Source organism: Xenia sp. Carnegie-2017, unplaced genomic scaffold (assembly GCF_021976095.1).
Source record: "Xenia sp. Carnegie-2017 unplaced genomic scaffold, XeniaSp_v1 HiC_scaffold_6, whole genome shotgun sequence".
NCBI classification, from domain to species: domain Eukaryota; kingdom Metazoa; phylum Cnidaria; class Anthozoa; order Malacalcyonacea; family Xeniidae; genus Xenia; species Xenia sp. Carnegie-2017.
In genome coordinates this window covers 12,375,200-12,397,413 of record NW_025813526.1, presented here as the reverse complement: position 1 = coordinate 12,397,413, position 22,214 = coordinate 12,375,200, and the positions used below count along the sequence as shown (strand labels likewise).

Here is a 22,214-nt window from a genome sequence, read left to right as displayed (position 1 = left end):
TATGTAGCTATGTTACACTATTTATGAATTTCTCAGTTTTAAAAGACGTGCAGCTGTAAGAGAAATATATTTTTTCTTATTCACACAAAAGTTCATGACAATGCTTTATATTTCTCACGAACTTTGACAACAAATCACAGTCGCTTTCACAGCAAATCATATTTGATTTAAAATACTTCATTGTATCAACTTAAATGTCTTTCAAAAGCGTTTTCTGACGTATATGAGAATAATAAAACGTCGTTTAGTTTAATCGACCGTTGATCAACATGCATTTGCAGTACGGAGAGGGTATAGCAAATATTTACCAAAAGATTTTTCTAAATTCCCCTGAAATTTTACTGTTTTCCTGATATGCAAAATTTGGGAAACAATTGATGACTTCAAATTTTCAATTTTGAAAAATGAATTATTTGTTTTAAGATATTTTATGCCATCACAATTTTTGGTTTACATAATCAAGGACCATGCAGCCCTATATGCCACTCAATAATGTAACAAGTAAAATTTCTGTCCTAAAAAATGTAATAACGATTACGGTCGTAACAACGGGAGCGTTGGGATATTAGGCGTACGGACTTAAGTCTTAAGAGGGACATTTGCCATACCAACTTCCTACTTTACAAAAACGAAGGCGAAGATTTATGATATTTTACTATGCATACGTGTCTGGGGACGTCAAAACAAAAAGCACTTTAAACAAAGAAATAAAAAATTTATTCAAAAATTTTCAACAAAGAGCCTTTTCTTTGATCTTTAAAAGGAAAGTAGAATTTCAACATAAAGAAGCTCTTTAGTAAAGCAAGTCTTCCTTCAGCAAAATACTATATGTTTCAAAGGAGAGATTTAACCTTTGATCTTGGATAAATAGGTAATGATATTATTGTTGACAAGAAATCCTTATAATTGAAATTTACCTAACAAAATTTGTGTCGCGAAATCTCACTTTTTAAAAATAAAAACATATGAATATCTAATTGATCATCCATACTGTATTGGCATTCTAGTTATTTAAGAATATTTTGAAGGCGTTTTATTGTCGCTAATAATGGACACGTACAGATAGAACGCTAAGTTTAACGTTCTTTCTGTAACTTAGCTACATAATATATTTTACCTGAATAAGGTCAAGTTTCTGCTGTGATTGTTCTACATAACTTGGAAGCTTTATTAATTTTTATAAAAATTTAGAAACGATAATTTCTTCAAGGAAAATCTTCCTGTTACGTGAGTGGTCCCGAAAGAATAACTATTATTTTTGGTTCTATTTCCACACGCAGCGAAGATAGTGTGAAACAGTTATATTCCTCAAACAATTTATTTATCAACGCGTAATTATATACGTATATAAATATCTTGACAATAATATTAACAAGTATGAGTAAAACTTATCTCCTCTGTCTGTGTACAACCGCGAGTCTTTATTCTTGAGCTTTCATGAGTCCAACAATATCTCACAAAAGTTTTCCAAATAGATTAAAGGCACAGAATCCAAAAGATAGTTATGGCACAAAAGCCAAGATAGTCGTTTGGTAGATTGTAGCTTGTCAACCTAACTCGGTAGGCTATGCCTCCTAAGTTTGTCTCGTCGTAGGCTGTGCTCATAGGTTGTACTTAGGGGTCTAAACTGCTCATATATATATAATATCTAATGGGAAGTTTTGTGGTTTTGTGACCAACATCCCATATGCAATACAGTATGTTACAGCATGATATAGTTAACCACAAAAGCAACAAATGCGGTTGCGGTTCTAAAATATGTGTTTACGCATGTAAGCAAGCTTCTAGATTATGTCCTATTTATAATAACATTGTAAATGCATATTAAAGATAAAATATAAAACTATGGAATGTTTAGTAATGTAATATAATAATAGTTTATAAATGATATTACATGATAGTAGTTGCTATCATGTAACACCCTCCCTCTTGGAGAAAAAGAAAGCACACAAGGGCTTTCTTTTAAAGTCGCAATGTAATAATGTCCTACGGTCGTGAAAGACAATCTGCAATGAGGTTGTCACGTCCCTTGATGTGGCGGATTTCTATGTAGTACTCCGACAATATAAGACTCCAGCGTAAAAGTCGTTGGTTCTTTTGACGTAATTTATGCAGAAATACTAATGAGTTATGGTCGCTGTATACAATTAGGGGTGTGTCGTGGGATGAGACGTAAACGTTGAAATGTTGAAGTGCAAGGACAAGAGCTAAACATTCTTTTTCGATGGTGGAATAGTTTTGTTGGCTTACATTAAATTTTGTGGAAAAGTAGTAGACTGGATGATCTATTCCCTCGCCATCTTCTTGTAGAAACACTGCTCCGGCAGCTGTATCACTGGCATCAACGGATAGTTTAAACGGACGTGAAAAGTTTGGAGCAGATAATATGGGTGAGCGTTGCAACATTGCTTTCAACTGATCAAAAGCTAACTGGCACTGTTCTGTCCAGGAGATTTTAACGTCCTTTTGTGACAATTGCGTAAATGGTTCAGCGACTGAAGAGAAATTTGGGCAAAACTTGCGGTAGTATCCTGCCATACCAAGAAAACGCATGACATGTTTCTTGGTACTTGGTTCTGGAAAGTTGGCTGTAGCTTGTACCTTAGCATCAACTGGTTTGACTTTATTTTGACGCACGATATGTCCTAAATAAGTAACTTGGCCGCAACCAAATTCACGTCCTTTATGTGTACTAATTTTAATTTTCATATGTTGCTGCCAGAAAATTGTAAGTATACTTTACACAAAGAGCTTTTTGATTAGACCGACTAGACAACGTCACAATAGTAAACACACATACTAACAATTTTATGACGTATCAGTTGATTGTAGCTGGAGTATATGATGAACTCTCATTTCAAATTTAATCATAACAAATGGCGTTAAAATCTGTAAAGCAAAATTTTATATGAAATAAATTATTTTTTTGTGTCTGCACATCTCCAAAGTGGGTTGATTTCAATGAAAGGATTAGGCTAAAAGAAGTTGTCTGTATATCATATATCATCAATTCATATGACGAAAGTTAATTCTTAATGAATCTTAATCTTTTGGCAAAAATATCATTTAATATCTTGAAAAGAAAACCACATTTGTTTTAGACATTTAAATTAATTGGTTTTTATAAAGAGTTTTTCCCTGGATAGACAACACCAGCTAAATTGTTTTCTTCCTAATTTAGGCCCTGTTTACACTATGCCGGTTTGCTAACGTTGCACGTTTAATTTTCTATGTATTTAAAGTCAGTGATATCGTTCAATGTCCTTATATGATATCCTTAAAGTCAGTGATATCGTTACACTATTTAAAAAATGTCTATTGCATCATTTTGGATTAGTACCTACGAGTAATTGCTTCAGCTTATCCTAAATGATGGCGTCGTATGTGTGCTTAACAACATCCGGTAGTCTATTTTTTGAAACTGACATAAATTCAAGGTAATCAGTCAAAAATAAATTAGCGATAGTGAAAATTTAAATTTACCGTTATGAAGCTATGTTACACCATTTGAGAATTTCTCAGTTTTAAAAGACGTGCAGCTGTAAGAGAAATATATTTTTTCTTATTCACACAAAAGTTCGTGACAATGCTTTATATTTCTCACGAACTTTGACAACAAATCACAGTCGCTTTCACAGCAAATCATATTTGATTTAAAATACTTCATTGTATCAACTTAAATGTCTTTCAAAAGCGTTTTCTGACGTATATGAGAATAATAAAACGTCGTTTAGTTTAATCGACCGTTGATCAACATGCATTTGCAGTACGGAGAGGGTATAGCAAATATTTACCAAAAGATTTTTCTAAATTCCCCTGAAATTTTACTGTTTTCCTGATATGCAAAATTTGGGAAACAATTGATGACTTCAAATTTTCAATTTTGAAAAATGAATTATTTGTTTTAAGATATTTTATGCCATCACAATTTTTAGTTTACATAATCAAGGACCATGCAGCCCTATATGCCACTCAATAATGTAACAAGTAAAATTTCTGTCCTAAAAATTGTAATAATGATTACGGTCGTAACAACGGAAGCGTTGGGATATAGGCGTACGGACTTAAGTCTTAAGAGGGACATTTGCCATAGTAACTTCCTACTTTACAAAAACGAAGGCGAAGATTTATGATATTTTCCATGCATATGTGTCTGGGGACGTCAAAACAAAGAGCACATTAAACAAAGAAATAAAAAATTTATTCAAAAATTTTCAACAAAGAGCCTTTTCTTTGATCTTCACAAGGAAAGTAGAATTTCAACATAAAGAAGCTCTTTAGTAAAGCAAGGTCCTCCTTCAGCAAAATACTATATGTTTCAAAGGAGAGATTTAACCTTTGATCTTGGATAAAAGGTAATGATATTATTGTTGACAAGAAAATCCTTATAATTGAAATTTACCTAACAAAATTTGTGTCGAAATCTCACTTTTAAAAATAAAAACATATGAATATCTAATTGAGCATCCACACTGTATTGGCATTCTAGTTATTTAAGAATTTTTTGAAGGCGTTTTATTGTCGCTAATAATGCACACCTACAGATAGAACGCTTAGTTTAACGTTATTTCTGTAACTTAGCTACATAATATATTTTACCTCAATAACGTCAAGTTTCTGCTGTGATTGTTCTAAATAACTTGGAAGCTTTATTAATTATTTTAAAAATTTAGAAACGATAATTTGTTCAAGCAAAATCTTCCTGTTACGTGCGTGGTCCCGAAAGAATAACTATTATTTTTGGTTCTATTTCCACACGCAACAAAGAAAGTGCGAAACAGTTATATTACTCAAACAATTTATTTATCAACACGTAATTATATACGTATATAAATGTCTTGACAATAATATTAACAAGTATGAGTAAAACTTATCTCCTCTGTCTGTGTACAACCGCGAGTCTTTATTCTTGAGCTTTCATGAGTCCAACAATATCTCACGATAGTTTTCCAAATAGATTAAAGGCACAGAAGCCAAAAGATAGTTATGGCACAAAAGCCAAGATAGTCGTCTGGTAGATTGTAGCTTGTTAACCTACCTCGGTAGGCCATGCCTCCCAAGATTGTCTCCTCGTAGGTTGTCCTCGTATGTTGTACTCAGTGGTCTAAACTACTCATATATATATAATATCTAATAGGAAGTATTGTAGTTTTGTGACCTACATCCCATACGCAATACAGTATGTTACAGCAAGATATAGTAAACCAAAATAACAACAAATGCGGTTGCGGTTCTAAAATATGTGTTTAAGCAAGCTTCTAGCGCATGCAAGCAAGCTTCTAGATTATGTCCTATTTATAATGACATTGTAAAATGCATATTAAATATAAAATATAAAAATATGGAATGTTTAGTAATGTAATATAATAATAGTTTATAAATGATATTACATGATAGTAGTTGCTATCATGTAACACCCTCCCTCTTGAGAAAAGAAAGCACACAAGGGCTTTCTTTTAAAGTCGCAATGTAATAATGTCCTACGGTCGTGAAAGACAATCTGCAATGAGGTTGTCACGTCCCTTGATGCAGAGGCGGATCCAGGCTGGTGCAACTGATGCGATTGCATCAGTCATAAAATTGTGTAGTTAATCTTTCACAACATATTATAACTTACAATCAATATGAGCAAAATGCAAGAAATATATCAGATTGGAACGTTTATAGTTTCTAAATGCTTTAAATACCTTAACACTGACATTATATTGACAACAGATGTACATTGATGATTGAGAATTATTGTTAAAAACCTTCGTCGATTGTTTACATGTGAGTATCATTTTGATTACAGCCGCATTATTAAAAAATGCGTCGCTAAATATGGCGCTTTATGTGTCGAAATTTTTAGCGAAAACTTGTTTCATCATCCAGCTACACTGAGCTGAATTTGTATTACTACGTCACGGTGGCTAGATAGTGAATCACTTACGTCACGGTGGGGAAAAAGTGCACCAGTTGGTGCAACAGTCCCGAGTCTCTTTGGCCGAGTGAACCACCTAAACGTCACGAATTACATTGTTTTTTAGCCTACGTCACGGTGGGAAATTGCTGCTGACTGTTGCACTTAAGCCCACGAACACCAAAAGGGAGTACAACATAGAAATCCGTCACATCAAGGCTTGATGTGACGGATTTCAATGTTGTACGCCGACAGTATAAGACTGCAGCGTAAAAGTCGTTGGTTCTTTTGACGTAATTTATGCAGAAATACTAATGAGTTATGGTCGCTGTTTACAATTAGGGGTGTGTCGTGGGATGAGACGTAAACGTTGAAATGTTGAAGTGCAAGTCAAGAGCTAAACATTCTTTTTCGATGGTGGAATAGTTTTGTTGGCTTATATTAAATTTTCTGAAAAAGTAGCAGGCTGGATGATCTATTCCCTCGCCATCTTCTTGTAGAAACACTGCTCCGGCAGCTGTATTACTGGCATCAACGGCTAGTTTAAACGGACGTGAAAAGTTTGGAGCAGATAATATGGGTGAGCGTTGCAACATTGCTTTCAACTGATCAAAAGCTAACTGGCACTGTTCTGTCCAGGAGATTTTAACGTCCTTTTGTGACAATTGCGTAAATGGTTCAGTGACTGAAGAGAAATTTGGGCAAAACTTGCTTTCGACTGATCAAAAGCTAACTGACACTGTTCTGTCCAGGAAAATTTAACGTTCTTTTTTAACAATTTAGTCAATGGATCAGTGACTGAAGAGAAATTTGTAGTATCCTGCCATACCGAGAAAACGCATGACACGTTTCTTGGTAGTTGGTTCTGGAAAGTTGGCTATAGCTTGTACCTTAGCATCAACTGGTCTGACTTTACCTTGACGCACGATATGTCCTAATGTAACTTGGCGCAACCAAATTCACTTTTTAACAAATTGAATGTTAGATTAGCTTTGCTTAAACGTTGGAAGAATTCGTGTATAATCATTAAATTCGTGTATAATCATTCCTCGACCCAGTTCTCCACAACATTTAGACGTCCTAGTTGACGTCGCGTTGAGTTTGCTAAAGCTGTCTAAACAAATTTTTACTTCTTTATTCGCTTGCTAGGATTTAACTTCCGATGGGGTGAACCTTTTCCATTGTAAAAAGGAAATGGCAAGGAGACGATAATGCCGCGGAATAAATTTAGTGGATAAAAATTATTGTATGCATGGGTCATTTTCAATGTATATTTAAGAATGAAAACCCTTAATAATACTCAAAGCAAATGGCTAAAAACCTTTAAAATATAAATAATTCAGTAATCAATGATTTGGTAAAATTTTCACACTACTAACCTTTTACAAGAAAGAAGTTTGTAATAAAACAATCTTGTTTTATCTTAAATGCCCAAACTCATGGCAAACATGTATGAGTGCCTGCTAGATGTTTTGACTATGCAATGTTGTATGTCTATACTGATAAGTTGTTCAAAATACTTTTCCACGAAATGTATTTGACTCTGCGTATTTAGGCAGAGCCCCCCAGTATTAAACGACACAACTATCGTTGGTCTATGGAATACACTACACACACTACATACACACACTCAGCTAGTTATGTTAGTACTTATAAAATTACAAAATTACGATTTCCGGTTTATTACTGTGATCTTATAAAAATAAAATTTCTAAACAATTTTACTATAACCATAAAGCCCAGTGAAGACAACATACGACTTTTACCATCATCACACCTTTTTAAACAACAGTCCATAAGGCCGAACATCGTAAACACCGTTGTCCTTGTCTTGCTTTGGTGACACCCAGCATTCTATACCAGTATTTGTTTAGTCAGCAGGGATGATCTCAAGACGACCCGCGGCAGGATTAACACGGTTTTGTAGAACGATTTTCCACTGACAACCATTGTGCGTGAATTCGTGAGCATACGTAGCAGCAGTATTTACATCTGGACTTGAGTAAACGCCTTCAACATGGCGTTTTTTCTGTCCAATAGCGTACCCTGCTTTCAAAATCGCTGTTTGTAATTTCGTGCCATGATAAGAAACAGGCCATTCACCTTGCGCTTGTTCTGTTCTCATACCGTCTGGTCCAAGCCATTCCTCGGAACCGTAAGTTCCGAGGACTTTAACCGCATATCTATTCCATCCATAAGGACGTTTGTATTGCTTTCCTCCTCTCATGTATACCTTCCCATCGTCAGACGCGCTCGTAGAATAACATTTGTATCTTGGGTCCAAGTCGCTGAGATCCAACTGAATGTCAGGTCCTCCTTCTTTGGCGCGAATAAGAAGAAATATTGTTCCAGACGGTTGGACTCCGAGTTCGGCGATTGTGTGGTGGTCTTGCAAACGAGTTTTATTGAACATATTAAACATCGTGCATCAGTGATTAACAGTTTAATGCAAGGAGCTTTGCAATGGCCCGTATAGATTTTGGACCATGCTTTATCCAAATGGAATAGTTTTGGTGAATGGAAAGCAGTGTTGAGTATTAAATTACTGAGCAAGTAACTGACACTGCGCAGACTGTACTTGTAATGCCGTCACTATATTTGGCATTTATGTTCGCTAATTCTTCAACTATTTTATTCATATTGCTGGCATCTTTTCATACGGTCATTACATACACGCACTGGGTGCTCAATGATCAAGGTCGCATTAGATCAAAGGTATTTGTTGGCTCTTTGCTGTCAAATCAATATTTGAATTAATAGACAAAATTGTGTCATTTTAAGATACCCAGATTGCTCTTTTATGTTACTAGAGTTATTAAACAAAAAACGTCATTGGATAAACAATTATCATTCCAATCAAACCATAGTGTTTGTACAGAGAAAGGTCTCTAACCCAAAAGAGCTCAGCCAGCAAACAAAAGTCATAAATTACCAGTGTAGCTGAGTGCCTTTATGACGCTATTGATTCGTGAATTGCTTGATTTGTGTCTGGTAAAGAATACTCTAAGTACTGATTTGTTCTTATTTACAGTTAGCAAGGTCAAGTCAATATTTACATTAAAGTATAGTTTAGAAGACGCAAATTAAGCAATTCGTGGATCATAATCGTCAAAAATAATATTGAAAAACCCTTACCTACACCAGTAAAGCCTAAACATTTATAAAAATCTTACACAGCATATGCCAATAATGTAGGTCAAATATGGATTGTTGATTTTTACTTGAGAATTGAAATGTTTGAAATTCAAACAAGACTTAGGAGAGAAATGAATCTAAAATGAACATTTAGCAACTCAATTAATATCGCATGATTTGTAATTTCTAACTTGATAGTCAAAATATCCACCATCACTTTGGATTAGTCAAGTGTATGTAAGATATTTTCAAATGCATTCAGTCATACAATTGAGCTGACTATAGATATAACCTTTTATCCATGGATCGAAGCAATTTTTGAGTCATGTTAAGCTGGGTGCATTGCTATCATTTAATTTTATATACATACCATCACTGGATGATAGTAAAAGTTATTTTAAAATAATAAAACAACAGTAATATACAATGTTTAAAATTGCTATCATTATTAGGCTTACCAGATAATTATTAATTTATTTCTATAAGAGATTTATTAATTACCTCTTTTAGGTGTATTCTGAATTCCAGCTGCGAAAACCAGAGAACTTAGTTATTTTTTTACGCATAGATGATGATTTAATGCACATAAAACAAGTTAGAACAGAATTAGCAAAGGAAAAGAAATTTTTGGAAGTGGAAAGAGATGAAGAAATAGTGGATTTGGTGATGAAATATCATGCTGAAGATGAGCATTGTTTACTTGCAAGAAAGCCATTAAAGAAGTTTGATCTAAAAATCAGTACCCTCATTCCTTTTAATACTCTTGGAATCAGGTAAGCTTGACGATATCATTAACTTCACTTCTATTCAAGTGCCTTTGTGCTCCAATCAATTATGTGGAAAATATTGCATTGAATTACTCTATATTTCAGGTTTGTATGTGTAAATTTAAACATTTTTTTGTATTGACAACAGTTTTTTAAGAGAATTGTAAAGCTTCAGACATTTGTATACAGATTATGTATTACAAATAAGTGGTTTATATCTTCAGATCAAAGGAAACATCTGCTTTTGTTATAACATAGATGTTTCTATGTATGGTATTTAAGTATACCATCTCATGTACAATCAACCAGATATTTCTGCTGTACTCAACACATCCTGCTATTTTCTCCGAAACTCTCTCCGAACAATATAACTTTGCTTTTCTTATTGCTAACTTGCAAAACTTACTGTTGTATATGACTTGATATTCTTTTTGCCTTCAAAGGGCATGATGCTACACAATATGTATAATATAAAACAAATTCCGAAGAAGCAAGACATCTTGAGATTGCAAAATATGAATCAAAACAAGACGAGAAGTAAACTGTAAATTTTCGACTTTATTTCAAAGTTATCCTCAGACAGAATGATCATGCTGTACTCAACACATCCGTTATTGTTTTATATTATACTTCTTTAAATTGTCGGTTGGTCATGGTTTTTGGTCTACACAATATGCTTGTTGACTTTTTTCACATTTCTCTGGTCGTTAAATATAAGTAATTTACCAACTGAAATCTTTTGTTTTCTTTATCTGTACTTTCTATAACTTTATTAAATAGTCCTGCTAGTATCATAGTGAGCAGTTCTTTTTGATTGCATGCATATGATGAATTAGTGGTGTTATTAGGAAATAATTTATAAGACTAAGAGGCAATAATAATAATGCACGAGTAAGATAAACTTGTGTGTAAATAACGAGTAAGATATAATAATGCACGAGTAAGATATAACAGTGAATCATTCGATTTAATGTTTGATGTTCAGAGAACAATTCTACACTTGGGAAACCTAGCGTTGAACTTGTTCACAACTGTAACCAATTCCAGTTTGTTCCCTCGACCACAATGAATTCCTAACATCATTAGCTGTCCAGACGCTTGATGATGATTTATCAAAATAAATAGCCGTAGTACATGTAAAACTGTCAGAATCTGATGCTCATTGCCTATTTGAAACTCAAACAGCAGAGTTTTTAGTTTTTACAAAAAAATCCTTTCGAAGTTTAAAATTAAAGTTGCAAAACCCGACTGGAAACTAATAGCGGGCAAGCTTCGTAGCGATTGCATATGCAAATTAAATCTCATGTCGTATTTGCATATCTGCGCTCTAATGAACATTCAAAAATAACTATTTCAGAGTAACTTTATTATATTTTTAAATTTGATTTTGGATAGCTAGCGTGTATGAAGATTATTCCGATGCTGAGGGCTCACATTCTTTTAAACGAACGGCAAAAATCGACATTGGAAATTACATTTTGCGCTATACATTTCCCAACAAATCGTCAAATTTTCCCTGGCAGGGGGTCTAGGATTCTTTGACAGGGAGGCTGTAGACCCCTGTCCCCCCTCTGGTGCCAGCCCTGGTTCTCTGAAGAACTTAAAACATTTCTAAGCAATGAATTACCAAGCTTTTTCAAAAGAAATATTTTATGGCCTAATGAAAATGTATTATCGATAACATTGAGACAAGCACTAGAAAACATAGCCAAAAAACTTGGTTGTCACAAAATCTAAGAGTATTTTGCATCAGACCATAGCCTCGATAGTAAATGCACTAGAAGGACATGTCAAAACTAAAAAGCTCAAAATATAAAGTTAGACCTAGTTGTCCTTAAAATAATAATTAAAGTTATGTATCGAAAACTTGAAATGAATTATTAAAATTTAGTACAACTTAATAAAACTCAACCATGCAACAGTTGCATGTGTTCAAAATTAAAACATTTATTGAAATAACACGGACTACATATGCATGATACATTTACTTTATAGTCAAATTAATAACAAAAAAAATAAAGGAAATGTTAGCTTCGAAAATCCATGTTGTTTGATTGCATTAACGAAGACCAATGGCTGTACCAGTTGCATCTGTCCATCGGTCACTGGATGTGTACGTTCCACAGCCCCCAAAGTGCAACTCAGTAAGGAAAAAGAAGTTGCATGGTAAACGGCTATAACTACGTAAATTCAAACCAGTCTTGCGCCAATTAACTGCAACTCCACGCCTTTCATAAACCAAGTTGCTTTTGTGATATGGACTTGGCGTAATTCCTTTATGGTTTGGGAAGAATGCGAAGTAGGAATTTGGATTTGCATCACAGTTTTTGAAGATGATGTTTCGATAATTTGATCTAAGGTAAAAGAACACGGGTTGAATGAGCTTGATCTGTTATAAAGTTGAAGTGAATTCCAAGATTTTTTCTTAACTCAGTGCACGTTAACATTAAAAGTTATTCTAGTGTCTAAGTAGGAAAAAACAGAAAATGTAACAATAAGCAAGCATTAATTTTTAACTAAATTTTAAACTTCTAATTTGTCTTCACACTGCCAAATAACACGCGGATGTCTGCCCTTTATCTTCAAAGTTAATTACTATACATTCTGATAAAGTGTCAGCTTTTCGACTTCTCATATGAGAAAAATAGTAATCAGGCTGTTTTCTTCTTAAAATTCGCTCTAATTTTAATAAAAAAGTATTTACCTGAATCCTTGAATGCGTCGGTTTTGCGCTCTCCATTTTGGTAAAATTCCAAGGAATAGATAATCACGTAAATAGTAATTTAAAGGACGTGTGTAACCAACATAAGAGTGCATCAAAACTTTTAATGGTATTCTTCTATTACCATAAAGTTGACTAATAAGAGTAAAAGGTTGAGACCCGTCTCTCTTTTGAATGCGAAGCAAAACATCTTTTCTATTTTTGAAAACTTGTTTTACCAGGGTGGGTAGTCTACCTCTCTTGACTGCGTGTGTTGGTATGAAGGTGTATCCACCTCCATGGTATTTCATTTCACAGTATACTATGACACGAATATATCTCACGTAAATGTAGTAAAGACCACTGCGTGCACGAGGAATACTTCGTTTTATCTGCAAGCAGGATTGATAACGACGTCCATCGCATGAGGTCTTTATAAAAAAATAAAGTTACTGTGTTTTAATGACCAAGACATATATTAAAATATTCTTCATCGTTGACTTTTTACTTACCACATAGATAACAGAAATAAACAGAAGAATAATAAAGCGTGCCAAATTTGTCATTCTATAACATAAAAAAGGATGAAATAAATGAGGATTTTGTGTAACTTTTACTCTTTTCGATCGAGTAAATCTTACTTTGCCCTCCAGTATTATGCACATATTTTTTAATTAGATAGCCACTAAAAACATGTCGATATATTTGCATACCAGCACAATGATTTAGAACTAATGTAAATCTATTTTTATGTACAGTGTTGCATAAAATAATGCCAAACTGAAGAAAGAACTAGAACTTAAAAACCCCGCGCTGCATACACTTAAGTAAACATCACACGTATGCGATTTACCCAAACTTACCATAAAAATTGCTTCCTAGTCCTCACGAAATTACGATTAATTTTCATTTGTATCCAGTTAAACAAGATTTCAAAATTTATAACAAACAAATCAAATGTGAAAGTCGTACAAACTTGTATTGAACAAATGCAAGTTTGAATGATACAATGGTAAATTGAATGTTTGGAAGATAATTTAATGAAATTGATTTTACTTTGTGATTATATGTCTCAATAATGTCGCTAACGCTAATTTTTTCTTGGTCGTTTATTTCGTTAGAGCCTGCTACATAAACGTTGGTAAAAGGAGATGCATTCTTAACTGTCAATTATAAAATAATGAAACGCCCTTCGGAAGGTAACTTCCATCTCAAAATTTGACTAAGGTTTGTCATATTACCTCTTTAATATTGAATTTCAAAGCCAATTGAGAATGACTAAAACTTCCAGATGCCAAAGTGCAAGCAGTGAGAATGATGTTATGTTTTTATAGTGAATATATGTTCTAATTTACATTTGAAAACCATCCTCTTTGAAGTTTAAAAGAATAAAGTCTTTTAAATGGACGTACGTCAACATCCTCAAGATCAAAGACAAAGTGAATAAAACGTACTTTATATGAACTAGCTTTAATTTTTATATGTTGCCGCCAGAAAGTTGTAAGTATACTTTAAACAAAGAGATTTTTGATTAGAACAACTAGACAATGTCACGATAGTAAACACACATACTTATTTTCTATTTTATTTAATCTGACAATTTTACAACGTATTTCATTTGATTGTTGCTGGAACATATGATGAACTCTAATGGTTTTGGTGAATATTATTTCCCCATAGTGAAAACAACTGAATTCCTCTTTAACAGAACGCATTTATTAGAAGACTCATCTTTTTTTTTTATCAAAAAGCATCAATGACGTTAGTCACAAATATCAGAGTTCTTTTGAAGTGGGTCTCGAAAGCTCTTATCAATAGAACTGTTCCTATATTTTTATATTCATTCCAGACTAAATGATTAATGGAAAGAAAATACAAAAATACCTTTAAGGCTTTTGAAATGAATATTAATGCAATTCAAAATTAATCATAACAAAGGACGATAAAAAAATGTAAAAGAAAATTTTATATGAAATAAATTATTTTTTTGTGTCTGCAAATCACAAACATCAGTTGATTTCAATGAAAGGATTAGGCTAAAAGAAGTTGTCTGTATATCATATATCATCAATTCATATGACGAAAGTTAAATATTAATGAACCTTAATACTTTGACAAAAATATCATTTAATATCTTGAAAAGAAAACCATATTTGTTTTTGACATTAAAATTAACTGGTTTTTATTAAGAGTATTTCCTTGGATAGACGACGCCAGCTAAATTTTTTTCTTCTTAATTTAGGCCCCGTTTACACTATGTCGGTTTGCTATCGTGGCAGGTTTAACTTTCTATGAATTTAAAGTCAGTAATATCCTTCAATGTCAAAAATTTAGTTAAATTGACTAACTCTATCATCTTCAATAAGCGTCTACTCCGAACATTTACTTCCTTAAAGCAAACAAAGATTTCGTGATGAGAGAATTCAATACAATGTAAATGCAGTCTTAATGATCTCTGTACGTCGGAAATTCATTGTTATTTGCGATATATCACCTTTTCGTGTGAAGATGTAATGTATAATGTGAATAAGAGCATTTGAATTTGAATTTTTTATATAGACAAATGTTTCACACAACTGAGCTCACTGATTTGGTTCGCTTAAAATCAACGCTTTTGTGTGACTTAAAAAAATGTCTATTGTATCACATTGGATAAGTACCTTGCTTCAGCTTATTCTACTTGATGGCGTCGTTTGTCTCCTTAACCACATCCGGTAGTCTATTTTTGAAACTGACATATATTCAAGGTCATCCGTCAAAGACAAATTAGCGATAGTGAAAATTTAAATTTACCGTTATGTAGCTATGTTAAACTATTTAAGAATTTCTCACTTTTAAAAGACATGCAGCTGTAAGAGAAATTTATCGCTTGTTCTTGACACAAAAGATAGTGACAATGCTTTAAGTTTCATGTGATTGTGAAAACTATGTGTTTGTGCACGCGATTGTAGAAGCCTAAAATTTAGACACAAATTCAATTTTACACATGTAAGCTGCGTGAGAATGCTCACCAGCAACCCCCACACAGCATTATGCCTCCAGTGATAAATTTTTATTAAAATTCATCCACTTCTCACGTGTGTGTTATGATTGAAAAAGTCAACGACAAAAATGAAATAATTATCAAACCTCTCCCAACCAGTGTGCCAGTAAATACAAGTTGTAATAGGTAAAGCGACGAAAAATACATTTTCAGAGAGTCAGAAGAGTCACTATGTGGAGTATATTGTAAAAGGAAGGATCCTGCCACTTGTGACGCAAACGCGGTTTCTCAAGAAGCCATTGAAGTATTAAACGAAAGAAATACCGAGGCTCTCCTAACTAGAGATTCTGATCAGTCTGTGTTACCTACAAATATTAAAACTGTCAAAGTGAAAACAAACGTTGATAGATCAAGCGAGGGAAATAAAGTCTTCACAGTACTACAAAAGTCACTTTGTGAAGTAAACAACATAAACGAAACCAACGATCCAGTCAGCTATTTTCACAAAGTCAGAAAGGTTAATTATATCACCAGAATGCAGTTGATCGTGGGAGGGGCTTGCCAATCCAAAGCAACAGAATTAAAGTCAGTCAATTTCCTCATAGTCCGTGATCTGTGCCTCAAAAATATGCTTTAAAAATGAGTTTCGTTGGACACCTCAAGGAAGGTCGCAAAATTTTCAAAATAGATAGAAAGTCACTTGCTGTTTGATATTCTTTTTATTGTCACTTCTAAAAAGCTGCAGTTTTTTAGTATTTCGCGGTTGAATTTCAAAATTCCTCGCTCCTTCAATTTTGAATGTCGCCATTTTTGGTGCGGAACTCTTTGATCTAACTGCCGTTGTCATGGTGAGGCAAATTTATTAACAGGCGCCATCTTGAAAGGTGGCAAAAAGGCGAGACTCTTAATAAAGTCCAAGTAAAATGTAAGTTTTAAATGAAGAATTCTATCGAAAATTTTGGAAGCAAACCTAAACTGTCACCTTTGCACTTATGTACCAACATAGGAGAAGCCTGTTTTAGACCTAAATCTTGTCAGTTTTAAGAACTCATGGTTAAATCGTGCGCAACTTCACTTTTCGAAGGATAGCAACGCATCTTTCCATAAATTTTTCCTTAAACACTAAAGCTTGGTAAGAAATTGATCATTACCACTAAAGAATTTTTTTGTTAATAAGCTTTTAAAGAGGCACATCATTATGCAAAGGCCTAAGATAAATGTAAAAATTGTAGAACAAACATTTAGCAGCTTACAGCTATGTTACAGATTCTATAAAGTACATGCTTTTCTGATTAACCTGCTTTAAGTGATGCAAGAGCAAAAATAAAGTTTTAAAAGTATTGCTATCAGGCTATTAGACTCACTAAACACAAGAATTACTTTGATTCAATGTTTTGACCACTCTTTCTACAAGGTCACTCCACATAGGATAAGTGAAGTCCATTCTTTACTTTGGAAGAGTAGAATTCTGAAATTTCAATTTTTAAATATAGAAGGACAACATTTTTTTGGTTTTGTAGAACCTACACTAAGCATTAAAGTGCTTGCTCACTTACTTCTAACAGAGGATCTTGTCTCCATTACATACCAATGTCCCAAAACCATCTTTAGTTGCTGTTTCCATGCATTGATTATATAAAGAATGACTTCAAAAATAATTCAGATATTCTTTATTTTAAATCAACATTATAAACTTTTATCAAAGGACAACAGAGTAAATTAGTAAATTAGTATGTATAGATCAGAATCATAACTACATTTCTTGTTGAAAAATATATATACAGGATCACTTTTTCAATCAATGTGCCAGAACTCTTTCACTCTCCTTTTCATGGTATGACAAAGACAACTTTTATCTATGAAAGTCCTTGCTAATCAAATTTACAATAAAACAAGTTTCAACCCAAGCAAAAAACCCCAGCTTTCTGGCTTCTGAAATGGCTCACTGAAAAATATTCTTTCTTGAACTGTAAAACATGATCTTGAGCATAAAGCCTTAACTGAAGATTAACAATCATCACAACCTATGAAAGAGATTGTTGAAAAATACAAAAGTTTACCACTTCTGACATATTGTAAACAAATAGTAGCTAAGTTTGTTCTAAGAATCATATAATGTTGAGTTCTAGCTTGGTGTTTTGAGATTTTATGCTTCTTAACTGAGATTTTTAACTTCTTTTTAAAAAATACCTCTCAGTTGTATACAGAATGCAATAAGAATGACTTTAGCAATATTTACACTAACTCTTGATTAGCAATGGAAGTTTATGGAACTTACATTTTTGTACCAAGCCGCGCTTTGGCCTTTCTGTTTACAACCACAAATGGATATTACTCCTCCGGATGAAAATGGGTGGCAAACGAGTGACGGGAAACTGCAAGTCTGAAATCGTATGGATGACCATTCCCCTAGCGCCGAATTCCCTACTTGATAACGTTCATTGTGGTTGTAAGACTGGCTGCAACGTGGCTGTAACTCCCAACGTTGTTCATGTAACAAAGCCGGAGTGAAGTACACAAATGTATGGTCGTGTACTGTATGCACGAATGTAGATATTGATGACGACAATGATGTTGAGGAAGAGGAGTTTTTAGATGATGACATTGACGACGAATTCGAGACAGACCTTTAAAAAAAGAGCGCCTTGTCTTGCACAATACGATTATAACTTTCAAAATATTATCTTCGCAACAATTGCTAAAATCCAACCTAATGCACGAGTGAAATATGTATTTCTTTCAGACATTTTATTTATGTTGCCAGTATTATCGTGCGGAATAGCTCTCTATTAGGTCTGGCACTAGCACACAAAATATAAATAACATGAAGTTTCCCTAGGAAAATGGCGGATTCCGAAATTGTAATGAGCTACAAATTTTAACATTTTAATGTAATATAGCAAAAAAACTGCAGCTTTTTGGAGATGACAAGAAGTAAAACTGCGTTAAGCATGTAAAAGTCGTTCTGTCTTGAATTTTTCACGACCTTCCTTGAGGTGTCCAACGGGAATGAAAGAAAATCGGTCACAGATCACGGACTATCAGTGAAAATGTGGTTCTCATCAACGCTCGTTCAGGGAAAACTGTTTTACACAACTGAGCTCACTGACTTGGTTGGATTAAGATAAACACTTTTGTGTGACTTAAAAAAATGTCTATTGCATCCTTTTGGATAAGTACCTTGCTTCAGTTTATTCTAATTGATGGCGTCCTTTGTGTGTTAACAACATCCGGTAGTCTATTTTGGAGCTGACATACATTCAAGGTCATCAGTCAAAGACAAATTAGCGATAGTGAAAATTTAAATTTATTGTTATGTAGCTCTGTTAAACTATTTGAGAATTTCTCACTTTTAAAAGACATGCAGCTGTAGGAGAAATCTATTGTTTGTTCTTCACATAAAAGTTCGTGACAATGCTTTAATTTCCATATGTGTACACCTACAGACATATTCATTCTCAGCCACCATAGCCGAAATATACTATTTACCGTTTTCGGACTGAAGCTCGAACTCGTGCTTTGATTTAAGTTTAGACTAAAATTAATCCTATTAAAAGTAAGTCCTTTAGCTTCTCACGAGCTTTGACAATAAATCACAGTCGTTTTTACAGCAAACCATATTTGATTCAAAATACTTCATTATATCAACGTAAGTGTCTTTCAAAAGCGTTTTCTGACGTATATGAGAATAATAAAAAGTCGTTTGGTTTAATCGACCGATCATCCATATGCATTTGGAGTACGGACTTGTGTTTATTTCAGGGACGTCGCAAAGAACTTCAATTTTGGGGGGAGGGGGATATAGCAAATATTTACCAAAGATTTTTCTAAATTTAACTGACATTTTACTGTTTCCCTGATATGGCAAATTTGAGAAACAATTGATGACTTCAAATTTTCAATTTTAAAAAATAAATAATTCGTTTTAAGATATTTTTGCCGTCATAATTTTTGGTTTACATCTCACAGCATGCTGTATACTTTAATAATCGGTATATGCAACATAATGGATTGTTTATTTTGCTTTTTTTCTCTATTGTTTATCACTTAAACTCCACTGTAAATGCATGCTAAAGAAATCAAATAATTATAATTTCATTGAAACCATGTGTTTGTGCAGGCGATTGTAGAAGCCTCAAATTTAGACACAAATTCAATTTTACACATGTAGGCTGCGTGAGAATGCTCATCAGCAGCCCACACACAGCATTATGCCTCCAGTGGTAAATTTCATTAAAGTTCATCCAATTCTTACATGTGTGTTATGATTGAAAAAGTCAACGACAAAAATGAAATAATTATCAAACCTCTCCAAACTAGTGTGCCAGTAAATACAAATTGTAATAGGTAAAGTGACGAAAAATACATTTTTTAGAGAGTCAGAAGAGTCACTAAGTGGAGTATATTGTAAAAGGAAGGATCCTGCCACTTGTGACGTAAACGCGGTTTCTCAAGATGCTAGTGAAGTATTAGACGAAAGAAATACCGAGGCTCTCCTAACTAGAGATTCTGATCAGTCCGTGTTACCTACAAATATTAAAACTGTCAATGTGAATACAAACGATGATTAATCAAGCGAGGGAAAGAAAATCTTCACAGTACTATAAGAGTCACTTTGTGAAGTAAACAACATAACCGAAACCAACGATCCAGTCAGCTATGTTCACAAAATCAGAAAGGTTAATTCTATCACCAGAATGCAGTTGATCGTGGGAGAGGCTTGCCAACCCAAAGCAACAGAATTAAAGTCAGTCAATTTCCTCAGTCGAAATATGTTTCTCATCAACGCTCGTATAAGGAAAACTGTTTTACACAACTGAGCTCACTGCTTAAAATAAACGCATTTGTGTGTCTTAAAAAAATGTCTATTGAATCATTTTGGATAAGTACCTTACTTCAGCTTATTCTAATTGATGGCGTCGTTTGTCTGCTTAACAACATCCGGTAGTCTATTTTTTGAAACTGACATACATTCAATGTCATCAGTCAAAGACAAATTAGCGATAGTGAAAATTTAAATTTACCGTTATGTAGCTATGTTAAACTATTTGAGAATTTCTCATTTTTAAAAGACATGCAGCTGTAGGAGAAATCTATTTTTTGTTCTTCACACAAAAGTTCGTGACAATGCTTTAAGCCTGTTTTCCACTAGCCACGTATCGTAACGCATCATAGCAAAACGTAACATGGCGCATGCGTGGTAGTGTATTTGATGGCTAATGGCATATTACAATTTTAATACGCGTAATAAAAAACAACTTCGCGTATTGTCAACTTTTTCGTACGAATCTGTAATACGGATATATTCAACCAATAGTCGTTCATTTCATGAGAAAACAAAATTCATGCTTTCAAAATGGCGACGCTCGAGGAGCCGTGCATCGAGTTATTTTAAGAAGAGGGGACAGACGATTCATTAAATAAATCAGATATCAATATGCAAGATGCTTCGTTTCTGTCAAATTTAATTGAGGAAATACGTAATTATCCTTGCATATGGAATGTTTCTTCAAAAAGATACAAAGAAAGACAAAAAACTGGAGCCTGGCGTAGGATTTCTACAGCATTGAATGCACCTGATAAATTATTCACGAACGGGCTTATACATGATAATGCCATAAGGCAATAAACCCGGTAATGAACTTTTCTGGTCGCACAGTTCTCATTATATTCAGTAGTTCTTTTGATGAAGTAAATATTATAAGCTACACTGGAAATTAAAATAACTGCTCAAATACATGTAATACATCAAGAGGTTAACATTTGGAAAAAGTGCCAAAACATTACATATAATCACATAAGTCACTCAATAGAAAAGAATAGTACATCTAATAAATAGTGGATCCTCCTTTTGTTTTAAATACAGCTTTGCATCAACTATCAAGCGGCAAGCATTACGTAGACAAAAACTGAGCAGTTCTATTTGGCTGCCTGTGCATTAATGTTCTTGCTACTACTTTAAACAGAAATCATATTGTTTACAACAGATATTGATATTACATTTGCTAATTAACAAGTTAATTCTGTATTCAAAATTGTATTTGGCTGTAAAATTTACTAACATTTTTACTGTACAATCTACAGGTATATAGGTTATAGTATAACACGAAATTTGAACAGTAACTTTTGTGAGCAGTTTATTTACGAATATTTTACTTTTAATTTAGAAAGTACATTGAACAAAGAATTTGACAGACTGAAAGATAACCATCGCCAATGCATTCGCAAAAGAGAGCAGATAACTCGTTCTGGAAGTGGCTCTTCAAAAAAAATTGCCCACCTGTGATTGTTTTGTGGAGTTATCATTCTTAAAGGATGTAATTAGGGGGCGAAAAACTGAAAGCAATGTTGAAAATGAAATCATTGGTCCTGTGAAGGTTGCCGAATCAAATAGTTTGTCTTTGAATAATCAATCAAGTGAGCAGGTTTTTGAACCCAAAACTAAACAGAAAGCACGCAATCGAAGATCAGACCAAATTGATGACCTCTTAGCCACCAGTCTTGCTAATGATTTATCCAATGTTAGTAAAACTGGTAGTTGTGAGACAAACAATCAACAAGATGAGGATACACTTTTTTCTTAAGCTTAGTATCTAGTTTCAAAGGGATGAAGGGAAAAACTAAACAAATGGCTAAGATAAAGGTGTCATGAGTTCTTTTTGAGCTTGAAGAAGATGAATAAAATTCATTAGCATCACTGAAAAATGTATTACAGAGCATTCAATTTGC

General features: G+C 33.7%; 2 protein-coding genes, 3 long non-coding RNA genes and 1 pseudogene across 8 annotated transcripts; 2 read left to right on the top strand and 4 right to left on the bottom strand.

The window, feature by feature from the left end:
* The first annotated feature begins 779 nt into the window (after positions 1 to 779).
* LOC124456806 lies at positions 780 to 2,947 on the top strand. Its single transcript, XR_006952474.1, has 2 exons — positions 780 to 871; positions 2,152 to 2,947. It is a non-coding gene; the product is annotated as an uncharacterized LOC124456806 (long non-coding RNA).
* Positions 2,948 to 7,156: 4,209 nt separating this feature from the next.
* LOC124456802 lies at positions 7,157 to 8,383 on the bottom strand (annotated as a pseudogene).
* On the top strand, positions 8,368 to 11,388 carry LOC124456804. 3 transcript variants are annotated; one of them, XM_047007142.1, is made up of 3 exons: positions 8,368 to 8,614; positions 9,545 to 9,807; positions 9,907 to 10,036. In XM_047007142.1, exons 1-3 carry the CDS (start codon positions 8,483 to 8,485, stop codon positions 9,941 to 9,943), a joined length of 432 nt encoding a protein of 143 aa, XP_046863098.1. In that variant the 5' UTR covers positions 8,368 to 8,482; the 3' UTR covers positions 9,944 to 10,036. The 3 variants fall into 3 exon arrangements, with proteins under 3 accessions (XP_046863098.1, XP_046863100.1, XP_046863099.1); XM_047007144.1 differs by lacking the exon at positions 9,907 to 10,036 and adding an exon at positions 11,197 to 11,388 and having other exon boundaries at positions 8,370 to 8,614; XM_047007143.1 differs by lacking the exon at positions 9,907 to 10,036 and adding an exon at positions 10,245 to 10,759 and having other exon boundaries at positions 8,370 to 8,614.
* A 314-nt stretch (positions 11,389 to 11,702) lies between these two features.
* Positions 11,703 to 13,807, bottom strand: LOC124456801. Of its 2 annotated transcripts, XM_047007141.1 has the most exons (4): positions 13,744 to 13,807; positions 13,015 to 13,069; positions 12,506 to 12,933; positions 11,703 to 12,155 (listed from the first exon to the last, which is right to left on the bottom strand). In XM_047007141.1, the coding sequence occupies exons 2-4, from the start codon at positions 13,066 to 13,068 to the stop codon at positions 11,861 to 11,863; spliced, it is 777 nt and encodes a 258-aa protein (XP_046863097.1). In that variant the 5' UTR covers position 13,069; positions 13,744 to 13,807; the 3' UTR covers positions 11,703 to 11,860. The 2 variants fall into 2 exon arrangements, with proteins under 2 accessions (XP_046863097.1, XP_046863096.1); XM_047007140.1 differs by lacking the exon at positions 13,744 to 13,807 and having other exon boundaries at positions 13,015 to 13,149.
* An 811-nt stretch (positions 13,808 to 14,618) lies between these two features.
* LOC124456807 lies at positions 14,619 to 16,278 on the bottom strand. Its single transcript, XR_006952475.1, has 2 exons — positions 15,632 to 16,278; positions 14,619 to 15,457 (listed from the first exon to the last, which is right to left on the bottom strand). It is a non-coding gene; the product is annotated as an uncharacterized LOC124456807 (long non-coding RNA).
* Positions 16,279 to 17,140: 862 nt separating this feature from the next.
* Positions 17,141 to 18,379, bottom strand: LOC124458334. Its single transcript, XR_006953135.1, has 2 exons — positions 17,764 to 18,379; positions 17,141 to 17,509 (listed from the first exon to the last, which is right to left on the bottom strand). It is a non-coding gene; the product is annotated as an uncharacterized LOC124458334 (long non-coding RNA).
* Positions 18,380 to 22,214: the final 3,835 nt, after the last annotated feature.